This window comes from Lagopus muta, chromosome 4 (assembly GCF_023343835.1).
Source record: "Lagopus muta isolate bLagMut1 chromosome 4, bLagMut1 primary, whole genome shotgun sequence".
NCBI classification, from domain to species: domain Eukaryota; kingdom Metazoa; phylum Chordata; class Aves; order Galliformes; family Phasianidae; genus Lagopus; species Lagopus muta.
In genome coordinates, this window is record NC_064436.1 from 55,111,879 (window position 1) to 55,139,084 (window position 27,206).

Consider the following 27,206-nt stretch of genomic DNA (forward strand, 5'->3'; position numbering starts at 1 on the left):
TCTCTTCTTTCCCTAGCTAAAACTTTTTTTGTCTTTATAATCTTTCATTGTACATAACTTATTCCAACCTGTTGACTTCCCTGAATCCTGCCCAATTCTAGGTTGTGTGTTCTGAGATAGGAGCAACCAGAATTTCATCCAGCTTATGTCCACTAACTTATTATTTATGGTTTCATGTTAATTACACACACTTCTTGACTTCAGATGGGAAAGCAACTGTATTACTTTAGTATAAGTGATGTCTACAAAATTTCATTTATTAAGCTTTTTATTCAAAGAGAAATAAAAATATAAGCCTGTAAAGATATTTTCATGAATTTGATTTACAGACAAGTTGCATTCCAAATCTAGCAAAAAGTAGTTTATATATGAGGAGCACCAAGAGTCAGATAGCATCCTTGTATCTGTGTAAATGTACGAAAGCTTTAGAGAGTCTGCATTGTAGAACATCTGATGTTTCAGGAAGCAAATACAGGACAACAGCAAAAAAAGGCCCTAAGAGCATTGAAATGCTTGTCTTGATGGCTGTTTTGGTAGTAATCAAGGTCAAAATTTAAAGTACAAGAAGAGATATATTACAGAAAATGTAAGTAAGTGAGATAAGCACTTTCAGATGACCTAACAGCTGTTAAAGGAAAAGCATGAAAGGATGACTTATGAGTATTCATCAATTTTGCCATTTAAAATCTATGCTATCCTTGAAAAACGAGATTAAAGGAAGTCCTGAGCCCTCCCAGACTCAAAAGATTGTCCTTAGCACTCTGGCTTCACAATCCTCATGCACTCTTCTTGATGAATTGTTGCTCAGCTGCCATCACAGTGGGACCTCTCCATTTTGTAGTTGGTTTCTTGTCATCCCATTTCTTGTAAATTGAAATTGTGATTGCAGCAGTCATTAACCTTTCAAACCAATGGCTCTGTGGCAGGCCTAGTACAAGAGGTACTTCACAATAAATTGCACAGACTATCAAGCATGCACTCAACATGTGGTCTTTCTTTCTCTTTTGTCCATTGATAGATCTCTCACAGATTTAAAAATGTCCCTGGCTTTGGCAAATTTCCATTTAAAAAATACTTAAATAATACTTGTGTTGCACAAAGGATGCTCCTGTGCTAAACTTAAATGTTAATGATCTTTTAATTTTGGTTGATTGTTATTGTCATAAAAAAAATCTGCAGAATGTTGTTCAGGGAAACTATTCCACTTTCCTGGAAATGTTTAAAGATTTCTTGATGAACATTTTTCTCATCTAGCTGTATATCAGAGAAAGTGTAAATTGAAATTGTGCATGCATAAAAATGTGCCTGGATACATACAGTAGCTTTAAATAGGCAGCTCTATATTTGTAAAATTTATTGAGAAAACAAGATTTCTAAGACAGCTTTCTTCCCTACTAGTGTTAGTAAATGAGGCAAACAGCAACAGTAAGGAAACAGCTCTACTAATGTTATGCTCCTCCCATCATACTACCATCCACATAAAAATTCCTATGTGCATGACTCAAAATATGCTAATTTATTCAAAGGCTTTTCTATTTCAATTACAGTTTGATGGAAGCATTGTAAAACTGTCTGTTGCATTTGTGAATCTCAGTGAACGTTTAATGACAGCTCATTTTTTTGATCGTAACACTTACTTGTTGATTATCTAGAGCATTCAAGAGTTTGCAAGATAAGGTACAACTGTTCCCCCTGACCTTTTCAGGAAAATCCCTTTTTTTTTTTTTTTTTTGGAAAAGCACTTGTGTCTAATTAAGTTAATTAATTATTTTTCCAATCTGTTCCTGTCCTCTGGGTGTAACAATCTAAGGTATATCTACATACCCAACTATAAGAATACATACATATTTTAAGTAAGTTGGACTAGATGACGTAAAGAGGCCTCTATCCATTTCTGATCTGATCTGCCCACATTCAGGATAGATGACTAACTTAATGCAAAGGATTGGCTAATGATTTGAAACTAACGTCTGTTTCTGTGTCCTGTATGGCAGCCCAATTCCCATTCTCAACACAAGTACAGTGTGAATTCTCACATTCTTAGTCGGAAAATGCCTCCATAAATAAACAACATGCGCATAAGTGCTTACTGTGGAAATGTATGTTGTTGTTTCATATAACTTTTTGTATGTCTATAGTGTGGGCATTCTGGCATTAAAAATGTTTTTAAATTGTAGAGAGACAACATTTTATATTATCACGTTAGCTGTCAAGGAAACAAAATTCAAACTTGCCTTCAAATATCAGTTCCGGATCTTATATGATAAATGTTTGTATTATGTATTTAAAGCCCTCTAAGTTATTTTTTGCTAGATCATATGATATGATGCAGAAAACCTTGCTGCTGTTTAGCAACAGATCTCATTACAGTCAGTTTCTTAAAAGACAGAGCCCATGAACTCAGTTAAGACAGCCTTCAGGGTAGCAAGGAAGCTGCATAGACTGGCTGCTGAAAGGCGCGAGGTACAGATATTTTTCTGAATTTATTTCCCTCTCCAGTGCTTGTAAGTTAGATTGGGCACTTTCAAGGGCAAAAGTGATCTGATAATAGATGCCTTTAAGAACAAGGTAGTTTTGTCCACATGTGCTATAACAGCCTGATAATTAGATCATCTTGTCATGAATAAAAATACAATTTTTGTAAAAAAAAACTAGTTGAGATTAGAAGATAAAAATCAGTTGTACTGAATCAAAATATATTTCATTTTAAAATAATTTTTCCCTTGCTTTTTTTTTTTTTTTTTTTTGCTAAACATTAGAGGATATCTGCCATGCATTTTGCAGTATATGAATTATCTTCTGCAAAAAACTTCCCTTTACTTTTGTCTTTCAGAGACTAAAATAAATCAATGTCTTGATCAGAATTTAATTAATACAAATGAAAAATTTGTTCCCTTTTATTGTATTTGTCAGATGCTAAAAAACTGACAGGGAATGCAAGCATTTTATCTCTAAGAGAGGGGAAAAAATATGATGATATGAAAACTTGGAGTAACTTCATGATGAGCCAAACAAATTTGGAAAGTCCATTCTATTTTTTCTTGCTTCTTCATGTAGCATTTGTTCCCTACTGGAAACTGTAACAAGGAGAAAAGCCAACATGAATCCTTATTTCTTAGAATCAGTGAATTTTTTGGGTTGGAAGGGACCTTAAAGACCAACTAGGTCCATAGGCACACAATGTTCCAGAAGATCAGGCTGCCCAAAGTCCCATCCCATATGGCCTTGAACACTGAAACAAAAGGGTTCACACAAGGAGAAATAACACTTCAGCTTGGATCAGCTATCTGTAAGTTGAATCAGCTATCTGTAAAATGAATTTCCCCCATTTCAAAGGCAATAGAATGTGTTCAGTTCACTGTGTTCCCATTCAGTTCTACACAGGATCCATGTTTGTATTTAGTACATATTCAGAATTAATACAGGTTAAATTAGGGAGGGAAAACAAAACAGTACTCAGCATGAAGGATGAGGACTCTAGTACAAAAGTACTTTGCCCTTCACAACAGTTCTCCAGAGTTTGTCCTTGGAGATGAAGTGGCTTAGAGATTAAATATACTTTTCAATCTCCTCCACTGAGTCCTAGGACGAGAACAAAGATTTCATCTCACCAGCAGTCTGTGCATTTAAGAGAGACATCTGTCTTGTGGGTGGTTGCCTTAAGAATGTGTATACTACAAAACTCTCTTTTTTTTTTTTTTAATAGTGTTGTTATTTACCACTTGTGACTTCAGATAGAGTGTTGTCTTAGTTTTAGATGAGTGAAAAAACACTTTTTAAAAAAGGGTAGAAGTTTGTGAGCATGTTTTGAAAGCACTGGCATTTGTTACCAATGGCTTAGAGGGAACTTTTGTGAAAAATTTTTCACAAAATGAGAAATAAATAATGCTTACATTCATTTTATATTTCTTTCAAGAGTTAGTTGAGAAACTCAAAACTTTTCAAATACGAATAGAAGTAATTTGGAGCTGGAGTTTGACAGACCTGGTGTATAGTTGTCACTCGTCACAGATTTACAGACCTTAATGTGTTCAGTGGAGATACTCGTTTCAATTAGTCTCGCAGTTGCTGGCAGAGACTGAAATCTTCTTTCTGAAAGTTAATAGCAAACTCATCCTTACACTTCTATTCATCTCATGACTTACTGCTGTTCACATTGTGTTCATCGGGGAAAAATTGTCACCTGGCACATCAGAGATTGTCTTCATAATAGTGATTGCTTACTTCTGAGTTATTTCTGATAAATGTAGGTCCTAAGTCACTAATTAAGCACAATATAAAAAGAGCATGATTTTAAGCACTCAGTAGTTCAGAGCAGTGAATACTTCTGAAGTTTTTCTTCTTCAAAAAAGTCAGTGTTATATTTTAGTCTGTTTAAATTGCTGAGTGTTTGTCTGCCCTTCCCACCTGAAGCTGGCAATACCCTTTCGTGTGACTGGTGTGCTGTCAGTTGATCTCACTGTAAGGCATAATGTCGGTCATGCCAGGCTGACTCTTTACATGCAGTACATACTTTCTGTTCTACCAGCCAGCTGTTTAACATAGCCCATCTACTGGCAGGGCTGTTTTCACCAATAAAGTTTTTAATGTTGTATCTGAGAAATATAAATGTTTATGTACTAGAATATGAGAAGCAAAATGTCTTTTGGCTACACCTCGCTGAAGCTATTTTTTTGCTGTATCTGGACTGAGCCTCACAAAGTGTGGTGCTTGAGTTAAGCAGAAATATTGGATTTTTATTTCTGCATCATCACTAACAGTAGAGATGTAAAATTTGGTGCAATGCATCAGTGAGAATGTTGTCATTTAAAAATTATCTATTTTACAGTGTAATTCAGGGACTCCAACTGGACAAAAACAATTCTAAGTAGGCATGCTGTTATAGTGATACTTCTGGATGGTGCAGTTCAACCATTTGGGTCCTGAGTACTTCAAAACTTTACAGAGAAGATCTTTTTTTGTGCTGAACTCAGGGATTTGTTCTAGATGATAGGAATTCCCAAGTAATTTTGAATCTTTTTTTTTTCTTCTTTAAATTCACAATCGGTTTGAACCAAATCAACAGCTAGTCTCAGAAAGCTTCAGAAGTTTTTTGTTTTTTTTTTTTCCACAGAAGTAATTCCGTGTAAGAAATTTAAAGAAATTACTTTGTTCTACATCTATGTTAAAAGTAGACAGCAATAGATCTTCAAATAAAGCAGTAAATCACAAGTGAAAGCATGAAGGTGAAGCCTTTCAGTGCCGCGGAAGAATATTACAAGTTGTGGCCCAAACTGCATTTTCCTTTGATTGAATCAAAGTTTCTAGCAGAGCAACATTCTTCAAATCAGCTGGATGTTTGTGCAGTTGCTCTTCACTCGGATTATTTGAATGATTCTCACATTAACTTTCAAGTTAGAGAATTTATTCAGCCCAATTAATTCTATTATAAAATATACTTAAAGAACCTTGGATACAGTAAGTGTAACAGAAGTAATATGAACCAATAATGCAGAAGGCAGCATGATTCAGTAAACACAGCCTGTAGCTAGAAATCTGAAGACTCTTAACATTGGCTTTCCAGCTGACTTATTAACTGTTACACACCTTTAAAAGCCTATCATCCTAAAAAGCCTTCTGGGTTGCAAGAGCACATTATACCATGGCTTCACTGCCTGCATGGGCTCCTTGTTGACAATTGCCTAATTTAATATCTACTCTGACAGCCAAAACCTTTTAGAGTGTCCCTGGCTATCTGAGAGATTGCTTCTCAGCCTTTGATCAGAGCCTCCTCAAACATACCCTGAGAATAAAGTGGGGAGTAGCAGTAGGGAGGCTGGTGACTGTGGGAAACTGAACTTTCCCAGGAGCTGGAGACAACAAAGTTCATCCTCACAGGAGAGAAAAATGAAGGCTGAATTCCTCTGCATTGAGTGAAATGTGTATTCTGTGGATGGTATATTTGAGCAGGACCCCTTCATGGCAAAGCTCCATATCCATCACTGGAAACAGCACTAACTTCATGTCTGAAAAGAAGCACTGATCTAGGAAGCTGTCTGTGCGGTGCTTCTAATGGTGATTTACTTGCTCCATTTATGAATCTCTGACATGGGCCAGCATTACTGAGGCCCGTGTCACTGAAGTATCAAGAATGATTTTTATAAGTGAGCCCCTAGCAGTTGGTTATAGCACTGTTTCTGACTCAGTATCTACTGTCAATTGTAGATACAGGTACATGATCATGCTTGAGATTGTATTTATCAGCAGCAATCACTGAACTTAGGTGCACAGGATGAGCATGTGTAATGTTGAGGCAGTAGAGTTTTGTATCAATATGCAGGAAATCCAGGTTCAATAACTTCATATTATCCCACTGAAGAATCCAGTTTAACTCATGGGTTGTTTTTTTTTCACTTACTTGCAAAGCTTTTAGGGCAAAAGCTCTTTCTTTAGAATAATGACTCCTCAGTAAAAATAATAGTAAAATGGGTGATTGATTACTGTTAATGAATTTTGAACTGGAAATGCTTGTTACTTTCCTCCAGAGCAAGACAGAAGAGTGGCACCAACAACAGAGATGTTTAGAGGAAAGCAAATGTAAAATTAGATTTATCTTGGTATCAGACAGTAATAAAAATGTTGTTTGTCATGTTTTAACAACACCTATAAACTCACCAATTCTAGATACTTGTAACATTGAGCTTCTGAATTTATATTTTTATCCTTCTGGGATGAAAATTCTGCCCCTATTGAAGTTAGTGGTAAAACTTCATTGAGTTTGATGGAACATGTTAAGGATATTCTGTGAATTTCTTCACGTATTTTTCACTACAAGAATGTCTTCTGAAAGATTCCAGGCCCATAGATAGAAAAGTCACAGTTACCATTTTCTTCAGATGATTTGTCTTTCAGTGTTTTAGCTGTCTGTGATGAAAAGAACCACACATTCATTCACTCTGTCAGACAACAATAATTTATTGTTAATTGGCTCTGAAATCCTCCAGGCCAGTCCCAGAGGAAGAAATGCCCATGAGGTAAAACCAACACATAGTCTAATGCTTTATTTTTTTTTTTTTACCAGTAGATAAACAAGTACATGTACTTGTTGCTCTGTGCTGGAAAAATCTGATCCTTTTATTGATTTCTTCAATTTTTTTGTGCCTCTTATATTAATAGGCGATGAAAGACTACACATCAAGTTATTGCCTCAGCTCAACTGGGAGCTTGCTGGACCTCTTCAGAGTTCTCAGTTATTAAACAGAGGACATGAAATTCAAGGTTTCAGGTTTTGCCCTGCAAACAAGATGCCTTGTGCATTTAGATTTCCTTGGAGCAACTTTTGAGAAACTTCAAGGCTCTCTAGGTAGCTTTCTGCTCCATCTCTCAGTGGAGATCTAACTAGGATCCTAGGATTAATACTATCCCTTTTCAGTTAACTGTCTCAACAGCAAGCAGACCATGAACCGGCTAGAAGTTTATGCTCAATTAATTAATTTCAATTAATTTTTCTGTTTCTTATTTTAATTAGTATAGCTTTCCAGATTTGAATATCATAATAATCTCTCAGACTTGATCAAATAGCAACACTGAATTTGATTTTAAAAAATCCACTGCATTTCCAGTAGTGTTGGAAAAATTAAATCAAGTCACACAGCATCTGCTCCATTGCGTAAGAGATGTAGTGTCATCCCCCTGTAATGCAGCTTAAGCTATAACAGCCTTGTTTTTTCATTTTGTTCTCAGAAGCTGCTGTTATGGAACAGAGAAAAGTTTTATGTGCCATAAACTTAGAAGGTTTTGCAAGAAGTTTTTATGCCAAGCAATTTCATCCTCAATGAATCTCCTTAGGGACTGATACCCCTATGAGAAATGAAATTTCTGTCTTATGCCTACACTCTATGATGCATAACTCTTTTCCACGTGTGCCTGATTCTCTAGTTATCTTTTTCGCTCATCTGTTTTAGCTGGGAGATTTCTTCAGCTTCTTTTTTTGTTTCTCTGAGCTGTTCATTTTCACAAAAAATATCTCAGCAACTATTGGTCACCATTTATTTAGAATTATCTCAGTATTCAATTCCAGTGATTTGACTTACTTGACAAATTTTAGAAATGCTGCCAAAGATGAGAACCCAGTGTACCGAATATCTACCTACAAAACAGTGAAGGCTTCAAAACAGTCGAAAGGAAATTGATTCATGTAGCTTACTTAGATTTTTGCTGTGCTTAAAAATGTTACTAATTTATATCCCTGTCTAAACTTCTAATTGCTTTTTGATGTTTTTTTAATATCTTTTACTGAGTTATAGAAACAATATCTCATTTGTAAAGTAGCTATAGTATATCTTTCATCGTTTTATGGAGCTTTTTGTTCCTATTTCTTGAAGACATGCCTTGCCATAAAGCCTGCTCTGGCCCTTCCATGATCACCTTGAAAAGGACAATTCTACCGGTCAGTTGTGTTCTCCATGTCATGGACCTGTGCTCTGGGATAACCCCTTTGGGTTACAGACTAAGAGAAATGTAGATGTAGTGTGCTGGCTGGTTGGACAAGCTCAGATGTGAGGTTTTGTGACATGGAGAGAAAAACCCATGTCAGATATTGAATGCCAAAGAGCCACCATGAGAAGGCAAAATGCCTTTACATTGTGAGTGTGGAAGAAGCATTTCTTCCTGTGGATCGCCTATGTCCCTCAGAGAGCAGCTTCACATATTTTACTGCCCTACAATTATGTGTAATTTTCACTGCTGTACTTCGTCAGGTCCTATTTATGCCAACTTCAAGCTATAACATATACATTACGTTTATGTAAGTAAGCACTTACTTCTTTTGTTTGCAATGCTTGAGTTCTTCTCCTGAACGAAAGTTTTATAAGAAACAGAGAATGCAGAAAACTTTGTTAAAGGATAAATGTATTACTATATGAAATGTAAGTAATGAATACAGTGTTTGATTTCCAGTTTCTAACCTATGCTGCATTGAATTTTATGCTCTTTGCCATTTCTGCAAGCTGACAGGATTCTGTAGGAGCTGAAATTCTTCAGTGTTTTTCATCATAGCTAGCACTAACCAAATACTGATCTGTCTGTCTTTACCATGGCATGCCTTTGAAGAAACAAAAGAGCTGCCACTCCTTGAAAAATGCTGAAACATTATGAGTTAGGACTCATAATTATAAATAGATTTTCAAGCTGATTGTCTTACGTTCAGATGAGTCCCAGGAGTACAAAACCCACAGTTCTTATTTAATGATTAAAACAGCGTCAGCACTTAATACCAACAGTTGACTCTGACAAACTTTAAAAAAATAAAACCCATGGAATTTTAAACAAAATATAGTTCTTTTGTCTTATCCCTGACACACTGTGTTTGCTTAATAAATATTTTGTGCTAAATTCTGGCTTTCTCACTTTCCATAATGGTTATGCAATATTAGTAATTGTAGAAAATTGTGCTAATCTGCTAACAGGAGAGCATCAGACTGTTTAGAGGAAGGTTGTTCTATCGTTCCCTCCTCAGAATTTTCCAGACTATAAGAATGTTATTATAACCAACAAAAGCACCAACTGAGCTCCTAAATCCTAACTCCCTCATGTAAGAAACATAAAATAAAGGTTTCCATGATTTTAGTGTAGGGTGTTGATATACATGCTCATACTGCTGGTAGGAACTGATGGTGTTCTCCATCCTTTTCAAAGATATCTTTTGAGAGGGTTTAAGGCCGAAGCAACCTGAGCAATTAGCATTTGCTGGCAAGAGGTTTTCTCCTGCGCTCACCTAAGAACATAACTGGTTTGAAGGGATGTGGTCAAAACCACTCACATAGAACTATATGAAAGGCAGTGCTTGCCTCCATACAGTTTTTCCCAAGAGTCTAAGTACCTTGTCTTTGCCAAGTGTTTACAGCAAAATGCACCACTCAGTGTTTAAAGCATGGGTTCTACTACATATAATTTAATTATAGTGCCTTCCTATTTGTGAAGTCAGGATTGTAAAATGCCCTCCTGTAGTGACAAACAAGGACAGAAGCAGTAAGCACCTCTCAGATGCCAGGGACTCATCCATAAAGTTTTGATCTGTCAGGCTTTGGGGTGAGTTTTTAAGTTCAGGTTTTCAGTCATGTTATTTACTGCTGCTTTAGTGCCAGTGCTAATAATAGGAGACTGAAAATTACAGTGGTTAGTGGGCATCGCTAAGTGAAGAGCAGCGCTGATTAAAAGTGCTGCTGGCACCCAGCCCATTGCATGGGACATGAAGCCAAAGTGTTGATTGCTATTTACTGCTTGAAGACACAGATGCTGGGTGTGGGCCAGCTCCTCTGTTTCTGCTTGTTTTCCTCTGAAACTGCCATAGTAAGTAGGGGGTGGGAAGAAGCCTCTCATTGTTAGAGTATCTTTCAGTGGGAGGTCCAAAACCTTGAACAAATCTGCTGTGCCACTGGGAAGCAGTATTGTAATTCTTATTACAGTAAATTCAAACAAGAAGCACAGAGTTTTACCTGATGAGATGAGGCTTTAACAGTTCTTACACGTATCTCACCAATGGATGTCAGTGCAGACTGACTTGATCAGTCAGATGAGATTTGATGCTATCAAATCCATTGGTTTCCCCGATTTTCCTAGAGGTACAGGCTGTTGCCACTGCAGCATATGTGAAATAAAAGATAATTCAATAACCTGTGATGTTGCCCCTGTGAGTCATTAGCTAAATTCTACTGTAGTTTAGAACAGCGAAGAAAGATCAAAAGGAAGGATTTTTATTCATTACTTTCTGTTTATGATATAGCATATCATTTTTCTATATGGTTGCACCACAATTATTTTCCAAATTGTAAAACAAAAACTATTTCAATAAAGAAAATGTGCTTTGAAGGCTTTATTTTATTTTATTTTACAGCTTACAGGTCAGAAAACTATGATGAGAAATCTAATCAGAAACAAACAAAAAATCAAAGACAGTAGTCTCAATTTCAATACGCAGGAGGTTAATAGCTTTCCCTTTTTCAATAACATGAAAAGTAGAAGCGATAACTGAAATAAAAAACACCAATGGTTTGCAATGTCATTGCACTGAGTACAGTTTATTCATTAGAGAAAATGAGTTTACATCCTTCAGGCTAGAGATAGGTCATTAGAAACATCCTCATTCATACATATAACATATATTGGTTTTGTGCTGGGAATAATATCTCACAAATATTAATAGTGTACATAGAATTTTTCTTAGAATTAAATTTTCATAAGAGTAATTTCAGGAAGTGTTATTAAGAAAAGTAATTTAAAAAAAAAAACAAAAATAATAATTTAAAAAAAAAAAAAAAGCAAACAGAAGTCATACAAAAATCACCCTGTGGTTTAGATTTATAAAATGTCTACTTTCCAAATATATTCATGTGTATCAATGTACAGGCTCTTTCAGAACTCATACAAGGCAGAAAAGTCTTCAATAATGTACTAATTAATCTTCATTTTACTCCAGGAAGCATTTATAGAAGAAAAATTACATGAAATTCCTTTAACTATAATGGTGTTTTAAGTACACTTTGTCCTACACTTTGTATGTGTTCTACTTTAAATAGATGTAGTATAATTAGGAAGTATGAATTGAGCTGAACCAGGAAAGAAAATCCTTAATTGAGTCCATTCCATTCCCTGTGTCTCTGGCATTCACAGATACATACTAACTTGAAAGTTCTTTGTTTATCAGTACAATGCTAATAATTCAGTAATTAAAATAAATATGGAATGTAATTTTAAAATTTTAGGATAGTTAGCAAAATATTTTAATTATTTAATGGCATGCAAAAATTGATTAGAGTAACAAGTTTATGATTCCGAGTTGCTTGAGGCGTTATCCTCTCTCTCTGAGAAGATTAACTGGTGCTCATTTTATAGGTAACTGGCATGAAGAAGAAGGCAGTGTCGGGTAGAGTAAGAATTCTTTACTATTGAAGCCTGTCTATGCTCATCTTCCTATTCTGAGTAAGGAGGTACACAGTCTTTGCTGCCACTTCCATGGCAATGATGTGAAAGGGAGAGAGCCTTTCTTAATGCCATTAGTAGCTTGTACTTAAATAGTTTCGTGTAGGTTAGCAGCAAGTGCTGGTGTCTTATGTTCCCTAGAGTAATTGTTGTCAGATGTCAGAAAAATGCATTTGTTTCTCGGTAATTAAAAGCAGCTCCCTATGTAACTTTTCAGAAGAAAGATGAATACAGTCTGGGCTTGTTCTGTAGTATTATAGACCAGGCCATGCCTCAGTGTAAAGATAGAATAAAGAATAAAACCAACATTCATCCTTTTTGAGGAGTTTGAAATGCTGTCCTGCCCACCACACCCAGACCTTTGACAAACTACCTTTAATAGCAAGAGATAGCAAAGCTCAAGAGGAACACAGAAGCAGGGGAAGAATATAATTGCCTGATCAAAGAACCGTAGTAGGTGTCTCTTCTGCAGTCACTGCAATTATCTCATACATGTGTTGATTTCCTGAAAACTTCCTCAAAGCGCCCATTTGATGTGGAAGTGTTGAATGAGAAATCAATACAAAGGAAATTAAATGCCATTCATCCAATTTCAAAAAGAGGAGCCCAAATACAATGCAGTGGTTCAGAAGATTCTGTTCAAAGAGGCAGTTTCAGAGAAATGACAGTCTATAACAGATTAGAAGGACAGGATTCTTTTCCTTTTAATCCATAGAAGAAATAGCCCCTTGAAATTTTACTAACACCTAATGGGCAATACTTACAGCTCAGTCTCCATGAATTCATTGCCCTCTTGGTGATATCTAAGTATGCCATGAAAACAGCTGCTCCCCTATCTCCACATTTTTTTCTGTTAGTGCTTCTTCTAGAAGTATTTAGAGCAAAGGAACAGAAAAAAAGGGGCATAAATGTGGGAAATTTTAAAGCTGTATTAATGAGAAAAGAAAAATCTTTTGTACTATCTATCGTTTCCCACGTTAGTTTTCCCTGCCTTAATTTCCAGTGCTGTGATCAGCCACATTTCAAATGTTTTAAGAAAAAAGTCTTCTCCAAATTACTTTCTTAAGACTGCTTCATAATCTGGTGCATAGCATCTCTTTTACATGTATCTTTTGAGATACATTTCAGACTGTGAAATCAAGCCCTTCTTTCACCCCAAACTGCATTTTCTTTGTATCATCTCCTTTGAACTCCTAAGTTTATGTCACTTTTTTAACTGCTGTAGTTTTTCTTCCTCTTCTTGGTGTTTCTCCCGTGTTGCCAAATGATGTGATCTGAAGGCCAGCAGTGCCACCCAGCCCTTCTGTCAGTAAGATCACTTCTGATATGTGTTCTGCCTTTTTACTGGAGGGAAAAAAAGTATATGTATGTATATACATACTTCTGTATAAATATATAAAACACCCTATATTCTAAGAATGCTTTCAGGACACAATGTTAATCACACTATTAGTCACTTCAAAATAAGCTGGCACTGAACTGCATTCCTGATGATTACATCAACGTTGAGTTAGATTTATTTTTTGGTATAGAGAAATGAGTTACAAAATTACCTGTTTTGTTTTGTTTAGAATACAATAAGTTACAAGCTTATTCACAGCATGCAGTTCTAGCAGAGGTCAAAACTTGAACTTAGCCTGATTGGTATTGGTAAACGTATTTTTAATACTAAAGATATTCCCAAGTAAAATCAGTAGTGATATATGGAATATAAATTAATATATTGAATTATATACGTTTATTAAATGTAATACCCTCCTTAGTGGGTCTGCTTGAGCTAACAGAATTCAGCATACAGCTGGGAGCAAAAAGCATATAAAATATAAACAGAAGTAAGCAGGGACAGTTCCAGAGGAGCTGGTGTATTGGAGGAAAAGCAAACAAACACCTTTGGTCACCCTGTGTTGAAGGTAAACGGTGATATTACCGTAATCACCAGGCACTCCAAAGAGCCATTTGAAATAAGCTGTTGTGGATTTGCAGCTGTAGGAAGGAAAATTAAAAACTTGGGAACCTTGATGTGGAAATTATCATCGCGATGCCATTGTTGCTTTTTGTTACTTGTAGTTTTTATTTTTATTCTACAACCATAACTTCATGCACTATAACTTCACTGCTCGGCCAATTACCTCATCTAAACATGGGATACATGCAATTTTAATGATCCATCAGCCTAATCACTACTGCAATTAGAATCACATTAGTTTTTCAACAAACTAAAAACCATTTTTTAAACGTGTCACTCCTTGTTTGAGATAAATTTTTCCATTATTTTCATCCACCCACACTCACCTTAGTGCTTTTGTCACTGCTCAGCCTCCTAGCTGCTGGGATTCCAGCTTTTTTTCCATAAGGACCCATGGCTACAGAGCCATTACCTGAGCAGCAGAACACTATTATCTGACATGAACTGGCAAAAGCTGTTGAGTATCAGAGATTCAGAGTTAGATTTTGAATGTGGCAGTTGCTAAGATTTATAAGGCTCATATCTGTGCTACAAATACCTGTTTGACTCAGCTGCTGAAGCACAACAGCTGACATACACATCCATTTTAGCAAAAGCCTTTAGTATGCCTGTACTGTTAATGGCAATGTGTCAGCCTGCATGTCAAGATGTGACGGGCCCCTTCCGGAGAGAGATTATCTGTTTTTCTCCTTCCAAGGCATAATGAGACCATGTTAGACATCTTTCACCAAAGTCCCTATCTTGTCCTCTGAGGCACGGCTTGTACCTTTGTTCTTTATGTGTGCTACTTCTGGAACACATTTTATTTCACAGAAGGAAGAAGACAAGAACAATTTATGAACTAAGTGTCAGTGGGCTTGTTCCCAATAATTTATACAGTACTAAAAACCCCAGATAATGAATTTGCAGAAATGCAGCTTTGGAAGCAAAGAGTGCACAGAAAAGTTCTGCCCCATACATGCAATGGAACGACTTTCCAAAGCTGATCAACAGCACAAATTCTCCGTAAAATTAGGGGTTATCTCAAACATATCAGAATTCAGTGTACCAAGAAGTATAGAATAGTTTTTCTCATCTGTCCAGTGTTAGCTCACAAAACTCAGGCTGTTTTTGTTAAAGTGTCTGCCCCAGTCAAGGGTTTGGCTATTACTGCTCTTCAGGTAGGCTGCTGCTGACTCATCCCTTAGCATGGACCTACCTACATGAAACAGGCCCCAAGCTCTCCACCCCTCCACATACTTTCCCTCCCTGCTGCTGAGCCCTCCTCAGATTCTCCACATCCCTGGGAGGGCCCTTAGCCTCTGCTCTGTACTCTGACAAGCAGGGAGAGACAATAGCTGGCCATGGCTTGGGAGCCATGCACTTATTTGCACTAAGAATGCTTTGTTGACTTGTACTCAACTTGACATCTGCTGTCACCCCACGTCCTTTTTGGCAGTGGTGCCATTCTGCCAATCTCTTCACAGCTTGTTCTGATGCAAGGAACAATTTCTTTCCAGATGCAGAGCATTGCAGTTCTGATCATACTTCATGATGTGAATGTTGGCCTGGATTTCATTATTAATTTGGCCTAGATTATGTTGTTAAATTAAGACAATTTTTTAATGTTCTCATGCTGATTTTGTCAAAGTCCTGTTATATTCAAATGAAAAATTAAGAACTGGACCAGGCTATGAAAAGTCACTGTGGGCTTGAGCTGCATGGGTTTTGTTAGAATTAACTTCAAAGGATATTTCAGAATTATGTTTACGATTTTCATTACATTGTGCATTCATGGTACTTTTAAGTTTTCAGTCAGAATAGAAGTCTATGCAAAAAAAGAAAATATTGTTAGTCAGAGACAATTAAGTTGATACACATGAACATATATCTGAAATCAAGCAGAACAAAATTGGATGGGAAAGTTGACATGCAAAAGCCTGTAAGTAAAATATATTTAAAATTGCCGAAGTTTGTAATACAGCTTAATCCAGCATTAAAAAATATTTATTGTACTGACAAATTTATGAGCTTGGTGTTTTTTTCTGCTTTGTTCCCTTTTCCCTTCACTGTTTTTCTTTTTTGTCTCCTGTCTAAAATGGGTGTTGATTAAGTGGTAGAGATAAATCTGCCCAGTGCAATATTCTTAGAAATACTTTAAAAAAAAAAGACAGCTTAGACAACATGAAGCTTGTAAATAATTTACAGGTTTTGGAGTAGTTCATAAGACCATGTGCTGGAAGTGTAATTTCCCAGCAGTAAAACAGCAAGCAGGAGAGACCATCAAAAGGCAGAGCATATTTATTATTCTCTATCTCTGTTCTTTCTGTCAGTCTATCTTATTTTCTCTTTAAAGCAGAGAGGACAGGACTCAGGAAGAACAGTTCAAGATGAATTTATGCTCCTTTCCTTTTCTTCCACAAGGAGCACGTAATGCAATCTAATGCAATTTTAAAGGACTGTCAAACAAATTTTCTGTAACAAAATAAATTCTATATACATTTGGAGGGAAAAAAAAAAGAATATGGGAAATGGTTTAAATGTCTAACATTTTTCTTTCAAACTATTTAATTATATTGCTTCATAAGAGTTAAATGAAAAATTAGAGACTTTTTTTTTTTAAATTGCAGTTGGTACAATGGAAGAAGTGAGCAATAACTTGATATAAAGCCATGGGGAATACTTAACAATTACAATATTAAATGCCTTTTACAGAAATGGAGAAATCTCTTGATAAATTCAATAATGCGAGATTTATGAGACAGCAAAAGAATGTTATTGGAGGTAAATGATGTTCACTAGATATGTATTTAGATTCAAATTGCTCAAGGAAAAGCTGTTTGCATCTTGTAGAGTCTCAGAAGAAAGCTCCAAGCTTAAAAAAGAAAAGTTTGAAAGTCACTGTTTTTTCTAAGCATAATTGGCCAATATTTCAGGTTTTACATTCTGTGGATGGAAAATGCAAGCTGTTACTGGCAATGCTGTGACAAAGAGAAGAGCTAAATGCAGAGGACCTACCTAGATAAATTCAAGAAGTTATTCATTACCTGCACTTTCATTCCGCTTGCATCAGTGACAGCCTCTGTGGCCATACACAAATCGTTTTGTACTTATGTCTCCATGCCTGCCCTTTGTCTACCTGTTCTGATCAAACAATTGTTTCTTACTATGTATTTGCATGCTCCCACTTATCAGGAACTTAAGGTCTGATTTTGGCTGAGGGCAAGTGACGTAAATCAAAATTTTGGTTGAGGGTGACATCAGTCAAAATAATCCAACATCTATAGATCTGACATGGGTTTTTTCAGGCAGTGCATCATCTCTCAATTAGTGAGATGACACTATTTGTTTCTTCACATAAGCTGTCAAAGCTATGAATATCTTCTTGTTCCTTATTTGATCTAATAGAAATGTCATTTGTCACAGGAAAAGCTGTTATTACACTGGCAAATGATGTTACACTGTTCTTTATCTTCATATGAAGCTACTTCCTTTCCCCTGTGCTCCAGAATAGGATCACATATGAGTGTGAATTGCATAGCACTTGACAAATATATATATATGAACCTTAACTGACTTTTCTTCCCTTACTTTGTTTCCAGACATACTTCTGTCTTATAGAGCTTGCCAGGCTTTTTTTTCACCCACTGCATTGAAGAAGGAATTAAGGCAAAAGGGAATTATGTGCATTGTCTGAAATCATCTGCTCAGTCTGGAAAGTTTGGGACTTGACTCCAGAGTCTTGCCTTTGATTTTTACTGCATGACTTAGTAACTGATATTGTATTCCTTGTTTTTCCTACCTCTTTACATAACTCATTTTTATAAAGTGACTGCTCTAATCCTCTTTTCTTCCCCTTTGTTTCGCTTTGTTTTCTCTGACTACACCCTGCTGTGACAGATTCTGCTCGTTCTTCCTTACATATTTCAGTTTATAAACAAGATGTAAAGAGGCAGAAGGATCTGCAAGGCTTGAGAAAGACCTTCTGAGGTGGAGTTTTCTGAACATACTAACTGTAACTCATCAGCTACACTATGACTGCTTATTTTGATTTTGATACTGAACTGCAAATGCAGTTTAGCTTCCTGCTCGGTTTCTGTGCCACACAGGTGCTGCCTGCACATGACCAGTGGTGACATTGACACCTGTCTCTGCAGCACAGTGGCTGCTGCTCATGCTGTCACTCAGTTCTATATGCTGAAGTTGAGAAGAAATGGCACAGAAAAATAAATTGTCCAATGGGAACTCTTTAGGAAAGCATTTCAAAGTGATGCATTAATATTGTTAGAGTGAAATCAGGCTCATGTAGAATGTTGAACTCTTAGGTTCACACATATTCTATGTGGTCTTTTAACACAGGGCATGCCTGAAACAGATTCCACGTTATTTATTTATTGTCTCTAACTTTCTCCAGGAATGTCCCAGTGGTGTTGTCAATGAAGAGACCTTCAAAGAGATTTACTCTCAGTTCTTTCCACAGGGAGGTGAGTACTTGGCAGCCCTCATTGGTACAGCAGTGCATTGTGGCATGTTTGTTTACTTATAAGTAAGTGTGACAAAAGACCCTATTCAAATTAAGAAACTGTTGTTGTCTCAGGCTCTGTTTAACTCTTGGGGTACTTATTGGACACATTTAAAAGTGTAAGTTTCTGAAGGAAATGCAACATCTACATGAAGTCAGCCTGCTGTTATGAAGATACCACCTGTATTTGGGTATCTTTGAAGTAGGTTTTTCCTTTCAAACTTCCTATGCATTCTTTTCCATTCTCTTTCACTCCACAAAACCTCTCACAGTAGGATTGAAATCTGTAGGAGGCACTAGTCTTGTGGGTCAAATTAAAATCTAGTATCAGTGGGAGAACTCCCCTGACTTTCATGGAGTTTCTTTACATAAACAAAGGTTTTTTCTGCTGTGCTTAATTTCAGTGCAATGGCTTCCAGGGCCTTCAGTAATTTCTATTTCTTCATTATCTTTCAGTGCAATGAAGGCAACACAAAACATTTCACTTTTTCTTTTTGCAAAGAAACTCAGATTATTTTTCAGTTTGAATAGTTTTCCCCTCTTTTCTTCTGCTTACCTTTACCATTCAGTCCTCTCTCTTCCTATTTTCCTACAGCTCTTCAGTCCTGCCTCTTCATCTTTTCCCACAACTCTTGAGATTTGCATGCTAGCATACGACTGTTCGTAGCTCTTCATAGCTCTTTCTTTTCATGCATGTAAAAAAAAAATCAGAAACCCCCTCAACTTAATTGGTGGGAACAAAAGCTTTTCCAATTAGTTTCATTTTAAATAAAAACCTACAAGGTAAAGAGCAGCATTCATTGTGGATTACCCTCACTGGAATCCTCAGCAAGTAGGCACAATCAATAGGGAAGAACAAGAGGCTAGAAGAGTTGACCCACTTACTGATTATTTCTGCATCTAAGCTTTTAAGCCCAGCTAATTACAGTTTCAGATATTGCATTTTCTAACCACTCTGGCTGGTGAAAACAACCACTCCGTATGTGGTTTACTACACCTTTACTGCACTTAAAATTATAAGAATAAAAAAAATCTTATTGTTACACTCAAAATAGTTCATGGACAAAAAGAAAGAACAACTTTTACACAAGTAGATTTATTGTTAGAATAAGTGCAGTCTCAAAAGTATAGCCTTTCTTAGTCCAGAGCTTACTGTTACAAAGAAACAGTAAGAACATTAATAAAATTAAAATTGCTACACAGACGCTAATTAGTTTTCTACCCCATTTCCTTGTCTTATGCTCACCTGCCCACTGCTCCTCTGGGCCTTTCGAGGAGTGGTGTCATTCGTGGGAGCAAGTGAGGAGTCAGCATGCAGAATTCTCCCACAAGGAATCTGATACTTTTGTTGGTGCTTTTTCGATCTTTGTTCTAGGATTCACTTTGGATCATTTGTGTACCTTTCTGGTTTTCAGCTCTATGTTACTTCTGAATTTATTGAATGGCATCTTTTACTATTTCCTTGTTTCTTGCTACCCCTAATACCACTCTTGTCCAGCTCCACATCTGTTTTTCTTCACCAGGCTCCAGGTGAGACCATTATGGCTGTAGGTGCTCCAGTTCCAGCCTGTGCCCCGTCCCCTCCCACATCCTACCCACGCCAGCATTACAGCCTAGAATAACTGTGTGTTTTTAGAGTTGTACCATAAAAGCAAAACCAATCGGCCTCAGAAACGTGGCTGATCAGAGAAGGAGTTGCCACAGCTACGCGGGGGAAAACAAAGACAAAGCTGCAGGCAGGTTAAGAGAAGCCCATGAAGCATGAGCCTGCCTGGCCTTGGTCCTGCAGTGAGCTCTGCAAATCCTATGGCTTGTTGGCAGCAGTGGCAACAGTATTCAGAGCTGACAATGATACTGTACTTTTTGGAATGAAAATATGCTTTTTTCTTTCTCTTTATTTAATTTTGGGAAGACACAGTAAAAAGAATCCCTAAGAAAACCAGGATCCAATAGACTAGTATAAATCTTTAGATTCTTTTCAGTTTTGAGTCCATGAAGTGAACTTAACCCCAAAATCAAATTCAAAACTCCTGTTTGCTTCAGAGGTGCTAATACACTACATTTCCTGTCACCTGCACAGCAACTTTGCTTTACCGAATCAGAATTATTTTTAAAGAAACCTCGTGTATTATAATTTTAGCATGGTACGAAAATATCAAATCCAGATAATTCATCTGCAGTAGATGCTGCTGTGCATGCTGACAGCATTTTAGCTTTTTCAGTAAAGCAGTTTTAGAGATTCTCAATGAATTGCACCAAGAAGTGACCACCAGAAGCTTATTCCACTCACTGCCTATGCTCCACATCCTCCACATGAAGGCCAACTGCTAAAGAATGCATGAAGACAGTGTAAATAAATGTGAAAGCACTATGCAATTTTTCTCAAAATTACAGGAAGAATAATCAGAGGAGACAGCAGAAGAGCTGATTGTCCTCACAAGAGTAACAGCTCACAGCAGTAATTCTATTGTTTTTGCAGGCGCAATGAGACTTATAGCATTTTCTGTAGGTTTTGATATGTTTTGCAGATGCCTTGCTGACTTTTGCTATTTTTTGAGAGGTTTGAAAACCCAGGTCTGTTCTTGGTTTCCCACAGTAGACAAGATGTCTTCCAAGAACCATTAATATAGCCTGTTAACTGCAGAGTGAAATCACCGTATTGAAGCTTCTAGTTAAGCAGCCAGTCTGATGTTTCACCTGTGAGTGTAATGCCAATGTGCTGTGTGCAGTGAAGGCCTCTGAATTTCAGCTGAACTTGAAACACTGCTTTTGCATGTGAATATTGAAAAATATTTAAAATCACAACAGCAAAGGCAATGTATTCGTATGTCCCCATGTTAAAACATCATACATGTAGATGTATGCCACAAATGTTCACATAATCAAAAAGCTGACACACCAGAATTTGTAATTAAAACTGTACATATCACCTGAATAAAAGGAATGATATTGAGTAACATTTTAAGCCTTAGAGTGATCAAGCAATTATCAAATCATGATCTGCCGATGTCATCCAGCAACTTTATCAAGTGATGTCAAGGACTAACCGGGACTAGGGACACAGGATCTACAAGAATATCAAAGGAGATGACACAGAATTGTAGTAAAATCAATGTATTTCAAAAGGCAGGAATAGCTTTCTGAAAAGTTTTCCATGCCCAAAAGATAGAAAAATAGAAAATTAACTTTCTAGAAAATGAGAAAGACAGTGCTATACTGGTGAATGACTAGGCCCCAGTAGCTTCCCTGCATGCACACAACAGGTTGTCTGAGAAAAAAGCACTGGGATTTGTTCTTCAGCCATGCAGGTCACAGATAGGAATCCGCACACTGAACAATTATTGTGCTCCTCAGTTAAGAAAAGAATGGATTATGTTCACGGTTTTCTAAGGCTTACTCTTGGATATATAATGATTACCATTTTTTGGTCTGATATTTAAAATGTTTTAATGATGTATTTCAAAAGAATTCTGATATAATATCTGTTCCTGCCTCAATCTGTCAAAATATCAATTTAACGTACAAGTTGTATCAGATCCTTGAAATGAAAACACATCTGACTTAAAAAGTGAAGCTTTTGTCTAAAGTGATTAATGTTCAAGATGTGTATGGGGATCACATTAAGTAGCTGTAATTAAAACACCAGAGTACCTCATCCTGCAGTGCTTTAGAAGACAAAATTTCAGACTAAAATTACATGCACAAACAAAATGTAAATACACAGAAAATGATTAGGAATATTTCACACGTTTTCAAGAAATGAGTGCCAAGAGAATTGGACGGTATTTAAAATTCAATTTACAGTAATTATGCCTCTATGATGTATTTTTTTTCTGAAGATTTGTATACTGTATTGTTGTACAACAGATGTCTCAGTAGATTTTAAAAAATAGGAGAATTAAAATTCTAAACATCATAAACGTTAGTAAAGAAGTTTACATTTTTCAGTTAAAGTGGAGATTTGCCTGCTTAAGCAACCACACTGATGGCTGGCATCATGGATGAGTAAACGAATATCTCTACAGAATTTCTAAATTTTGGGGAGGAAATTCTCTGAAATGTGTTAAAAGACATAAGGTTTGAAAGCTGCAAGGTTTGTTCTTATTACAGTTGTGTTTTATTAAATTAACATATTGAAGACCAGAGACATCGCTTACTTGGTCTGAATCTGTGAGGCATAGTTTTGAGTTTCTGTTCAAAATATATTACTCCTGGACCAGCTTGTGTCTCTTGGAAGGAATCTGGTGGAAATGGAAAGATACATGGATGCTGTATAGTGTTTCCAAAACGACTTGATAAGAGGTCAAAAAGGCTTGAAAAGTGAACAATTAGTGAAGACATCACTCGTTCAACCATCTTTCAGAATATTATTGACCTCTTCACTTAGTCACAGCCACTCATGTTCATGGTTTTTAAGCACCTAGTTTTTGTAAAATGGAAATTGAGCAGCATTCCAGCTATGGGTCTCTCACCTGTGGCTGTTGACAAGTACTGAACAGCCAGATGGGTGGCAGATGCTGCTGAAGCGACTCTGAAATCTCATCTTCTGCATTTCCCTATGCCAGTTTGTTGTGCAGAGCCCCAGAGCAGCAGCAGCTTCTGACCCGCTCATCTTCAACTAAAACAATCTGCCTGTTGCCAGAGTAAAAGCCATACGCCAAGTGCACAGATGGCAGTGCCTGCTTCCCTCACTTAAAGTGACAAATGAACACATTTTTCTTCTTGAGCACATGAGAAAGATCTCCCATTATGGTCATTTAACTGATAAAGTAGCATTCCCATTTATGCAGACTGTTTCAGAGTACCATAACGTGACTTCTTAACCACTTGTTCAGATCTCAGTGATTAATCGTTTGCATGCAGCAATAGTAATGAAAATGAATAAAGATATTCTAGCCTATACTTTCAGAATTTCCTTCCAGGTCTAGTTGCACATATACTTAATCTTCTAATTTACCCCATCCATCCTGCCTCCCCAAAAAAGTTCGAAGTGATTTGAAATTTTAATTTTAGTTGGTGTCAAAATATATCTTCCAATAATTATTTTCACTGAATAAGATGTGCTTAATATGAAGATGTGCTTACTATGACACATTTTTATTGTTTTAAATTGTAGATTCCACAACTTATGCACATTTTCTGTTTAATGCATTTGACACTGATCACAATGGATCTGTAAGTTTTGAGGTGAGTGATACTGTTATATCTTTCTCTACATTTTCTTTAATGTTTTAATATTCTTTGCACTGAAGCTGAATGTGATCGGTTTTATTATATGGATCACATAAAAAGACTCAAGTTTTTCAGACATGGTAACAAAATTGTTATTATTTTACAATCGTATATCCCAGAAATGTAACTCAAACCAATCTATGTAACGTTTTTTGTAAATTTGCTCATTAAAAGGTAAGTCAACTTATTCAATAGTTGCATAACAGAATCCTTATCTTTTCCCCTGCTTTCAAGATGAGAAAAACTGTGATCCAGCTAAAGTTGCAAGGATGATTCAGACAAAATAGGATTGCTTATACACTCTGTTATTTCCAGCAGGAGGTTCTGCAATCATACATAGTATTTAAAAGCACAAATGTTTAAAACTAATTCTTCCTCCATTTACCTGCCCAATCTGTTTTTTAAAAATTCTGTCTTTCCCTGCTGAGGCTGATGTCACCACCTGCAAAGGCTGACGTCACTGACACAAAACCATGATAAAAAAGGCAACTCCCTGCAGCAGTTAAATGAAAGCAAGTGGTGCTGAAAAGGAGCCCTTACTTTAAGCCCTTTCTTTAAAAATTAAATGTTTTGCTTTTTTTTCAATGGACAGATGGTATCCTTACAACCTGAGATTGGTTTGGAATTCAATGTAACTGCTGGAAATTTGTTTAAATGCTCTATATGTGTTTTTATTATTTGAAGGAAAATCTTTTTTAAAAATTTTTATTCTTTTATTATTGATGTAATGTGGAAGAATCCTTGCCAAGCAGATGCACTGTGATTGCAAATCTAAACCTCAGCTGGGAACATAACCAGAGCATTTTGTGGGGGATTATTTGCATTTACTTGAAAAACACAAACCCCATCTGCCTTCTTCCAGGCAGCTGAAATCAATGGGCTCCATGTAAAACTGGAAGCAGAAATGGAGCTTTTATTCACATCTTCTGTATGAGGCTAATTCTACAAGGAATCCTGGTAACATCAGTAACAGCAACAGCAGTGCTGGAAAGTATTTTTAGCATCAATATTTAAGAAACATTTCTGCTCTTTTCATTAGGGAAAATGAGAACAAAAGAAGCTTTTGTAATCTTTGTAGACAATTTGTTCACATTTGTATCTCAAAGACAAAACCTTAAGAAATGAGGTAGATGTAAAGCCTTTTTTAAATGGATTTGAATATCTCAAAGTGCAGCTCCATGTACAAAAGAGCTTTGGAATAGAGGAAAATAGGAAAATAAAAGAAGTGGCATTTTTTTTATCATTGCCAGAACAGACGTTTTCCAGTGTACTGTGATACAGTATCGATTCAAATAAATTGACCCAGACTTTGATCTCATTTGCACTAATTGTAAGCCCAGTGTAATTCTAGTGCAGTCAAAAGACCCTGCTTCAGTGTCACTGTGCCGTGTAGCAGCTTCATACTTACAAACAGTACAGTAACCACTCTAAAAGCATCCCTCTAATGTTAAAAATGTTTAGATTTTTTTCTAACCGTGTGAAAGTAGCTGTGAATTGTGGGTTTCGTGAAATGGGAAAAATCACATTATTTTTTTTCCCGATCCTTTTTATCTTAGATACAACCATATATTATCTATACCAATCTACACTCCAGTTAATTCCCGTTAGCCAAAAAAAAACACCCAAAAAACCACATAAACCAAAAAGACACAGAAAACCCACTGGCACAAAGGGTAAAGGAATGGTGGTGTGATTTAAAAATTTGGTGAACAAGTAATGATTCATTCCAGACTTCTTTTTACATCACAGTGTAGGACTAAATATAGTTTAGTATAATGGTCTGTGATCTGTGAAGAAAAAATGCTCTTCGACTCTCTTCTGTGTGAAAAGGACAGGAAAATTTGATATGTAAGCAGCCAATTTTTCACATGGCAGTGGGGATCTCACAAGAGTTCTGATACCAGACAGTGTAAAACAGCTACACATAAATATAGTTCCTCTCAAAAGCAATTCCTGCAGTTCATTGGTGACCTTTGCTGTCTTAACTGCATCTGTGCCCCACTATGTCTGTAACTAACGTTCCCTGTTAGACCCCTTTAATCAAAGTCTTCACAGGTACTGGGAGGCTCAGTAGGAAGCCAGAGGATTGGAAATAAAGAGCTGTGGAAAGGAATAAAGGCAATTATCAAAGAACCCACACTTGGTGTGCTTCCATGGCAGACTCCATCTGAGTTTATTTGCTGCCCTAAATACTATTGCTCCATTGTAGCATTCTGTATTGCATCACTAGCTTAACACCGTAGCTGCACCACTCCTGGCATGCACCACTCCTTCCACCATCCACAGACTTTCACTGTTTGAAGATCTAGCCCAAAACACTGTGTGGATTCAGTCTATGACCATGAATCTAATTTTCTATTTCTAAATGGTTTTACTATTATATTCTTAAATTTCATGAAATTAAATACATAGAAAATATATCCTGTCCTAAACGGTCCTTATGCAGCTCATCATAACCTCCTTTCGTGGTAAGTCCTTTTTATAGTTCCTGAACCGGGGAACTCCAGAGAACTCTCAGACAAAGGCAGTGTGCCTGGATTGATCTGGGTACGATTCCCAAATGCACTGATGTAGTAGGGAAGGAGGTGACCCAGTCTTGCAAAGCTTAGAGCATACACTTGGAAGATTATGAGTTGTCAGGAAGACTACTAGCGTATGAGTGGGTGCCTCAAAGAAAGGAAGAAAGAGAAATAATAAGGAAAAGGAAAGTAGATATTATTTAAGAATCATCAAATGGCTTGGGTTGTCTTAAAGTCAAACTAGTTCCAACCTCCTTGCCATGGGCAGGGGTTCCACTCAGTAGATCAGGCTGCCCAGGGCCCCATCCAACCAGCAGGAATGGGGCAGCCGTTACTTCTCTGGGCAGCCTGTTCCAGTGCCTCACCACTCTAAGCATTGGAATAAATCACAGAATCACAGAATTGTAGGAGTTGGAAGGGACCTCCAGAGATCATCGAGTCCAACCCCCCTGCCAAAGCAGGTTCCCTACAGCAGGTCGCACAGGTAGGCATCCAGGCAGATCTTGAACATCTCCAGAGAAGGAGACTCCACCACCTCCCTGGGCAGCCTGTTCCAGTGCTCCGTCACCCTCACTGTAAAGAAGTTCCTTTGCACATTTGTGCAGAACTTCCTATGCTGCAGTTTCTGGCCGTTTCCCCTTGTCCTGTCTCCACTCACCACTGAAGAGTCCATCCTCGCCATTCTGCCCCCCACACCTTAGATATTTATAGACCTGCATCAGGTCCCCTCTCAGTCTTCTTTTCTCAAGGTTGAACAGACCCAGATGTTGCTGATGTCAAGAGTTATTAAACATATTATTTTAAGAAAATAAAGTTATTGGAGACCTCTGCAGAAGAATTCAAGAAACATGGCATCAGAAAGGAAGTAAAATAGTGCAGAAAAATATGAATAGTACTGAATCAAAAAGGCTAATTGCTAATGCTGTAATGTGATCAAATCTGTTCTAAATTTCTCAGACATTTTAATACTTTATAGCACGCTGTTAAAGATCTGTTTGGAGATTTGACTTTATGACCCTCAATTAGTCAT

General features: G+C 36.9%; 1 protein-coding gene across 13 annotated transcripts in view; it reads left to right on the forward strand.

Moving 5' to 3' along the window:
- KCNIP4 (potassium voltage-gated channel interacting protein 4) overlaps positions 1–27,206 on the forward strand; it is a 380,467-nt gene that overhangs the window by 342,309 nt on the left and 10,952 nt on the right. For all 13 annotated transcript variants that reach the window (XM_048941682.1, XM_048941687.1, XM_048941680.1 and 10 more), the window contains 2 exons: positions 18,318–18,387; positions 23,542–23,612. In XM_048941682.1, the coding sequence (XP_048797639.1) occupies positions 18,318–18,387; positions 23,542–23,612 (141 nt within the window). The remainder of the gene's footprint in view (positions 1–18,317; positions 18,388–23,541; positions 23,613–27,206) is intronic.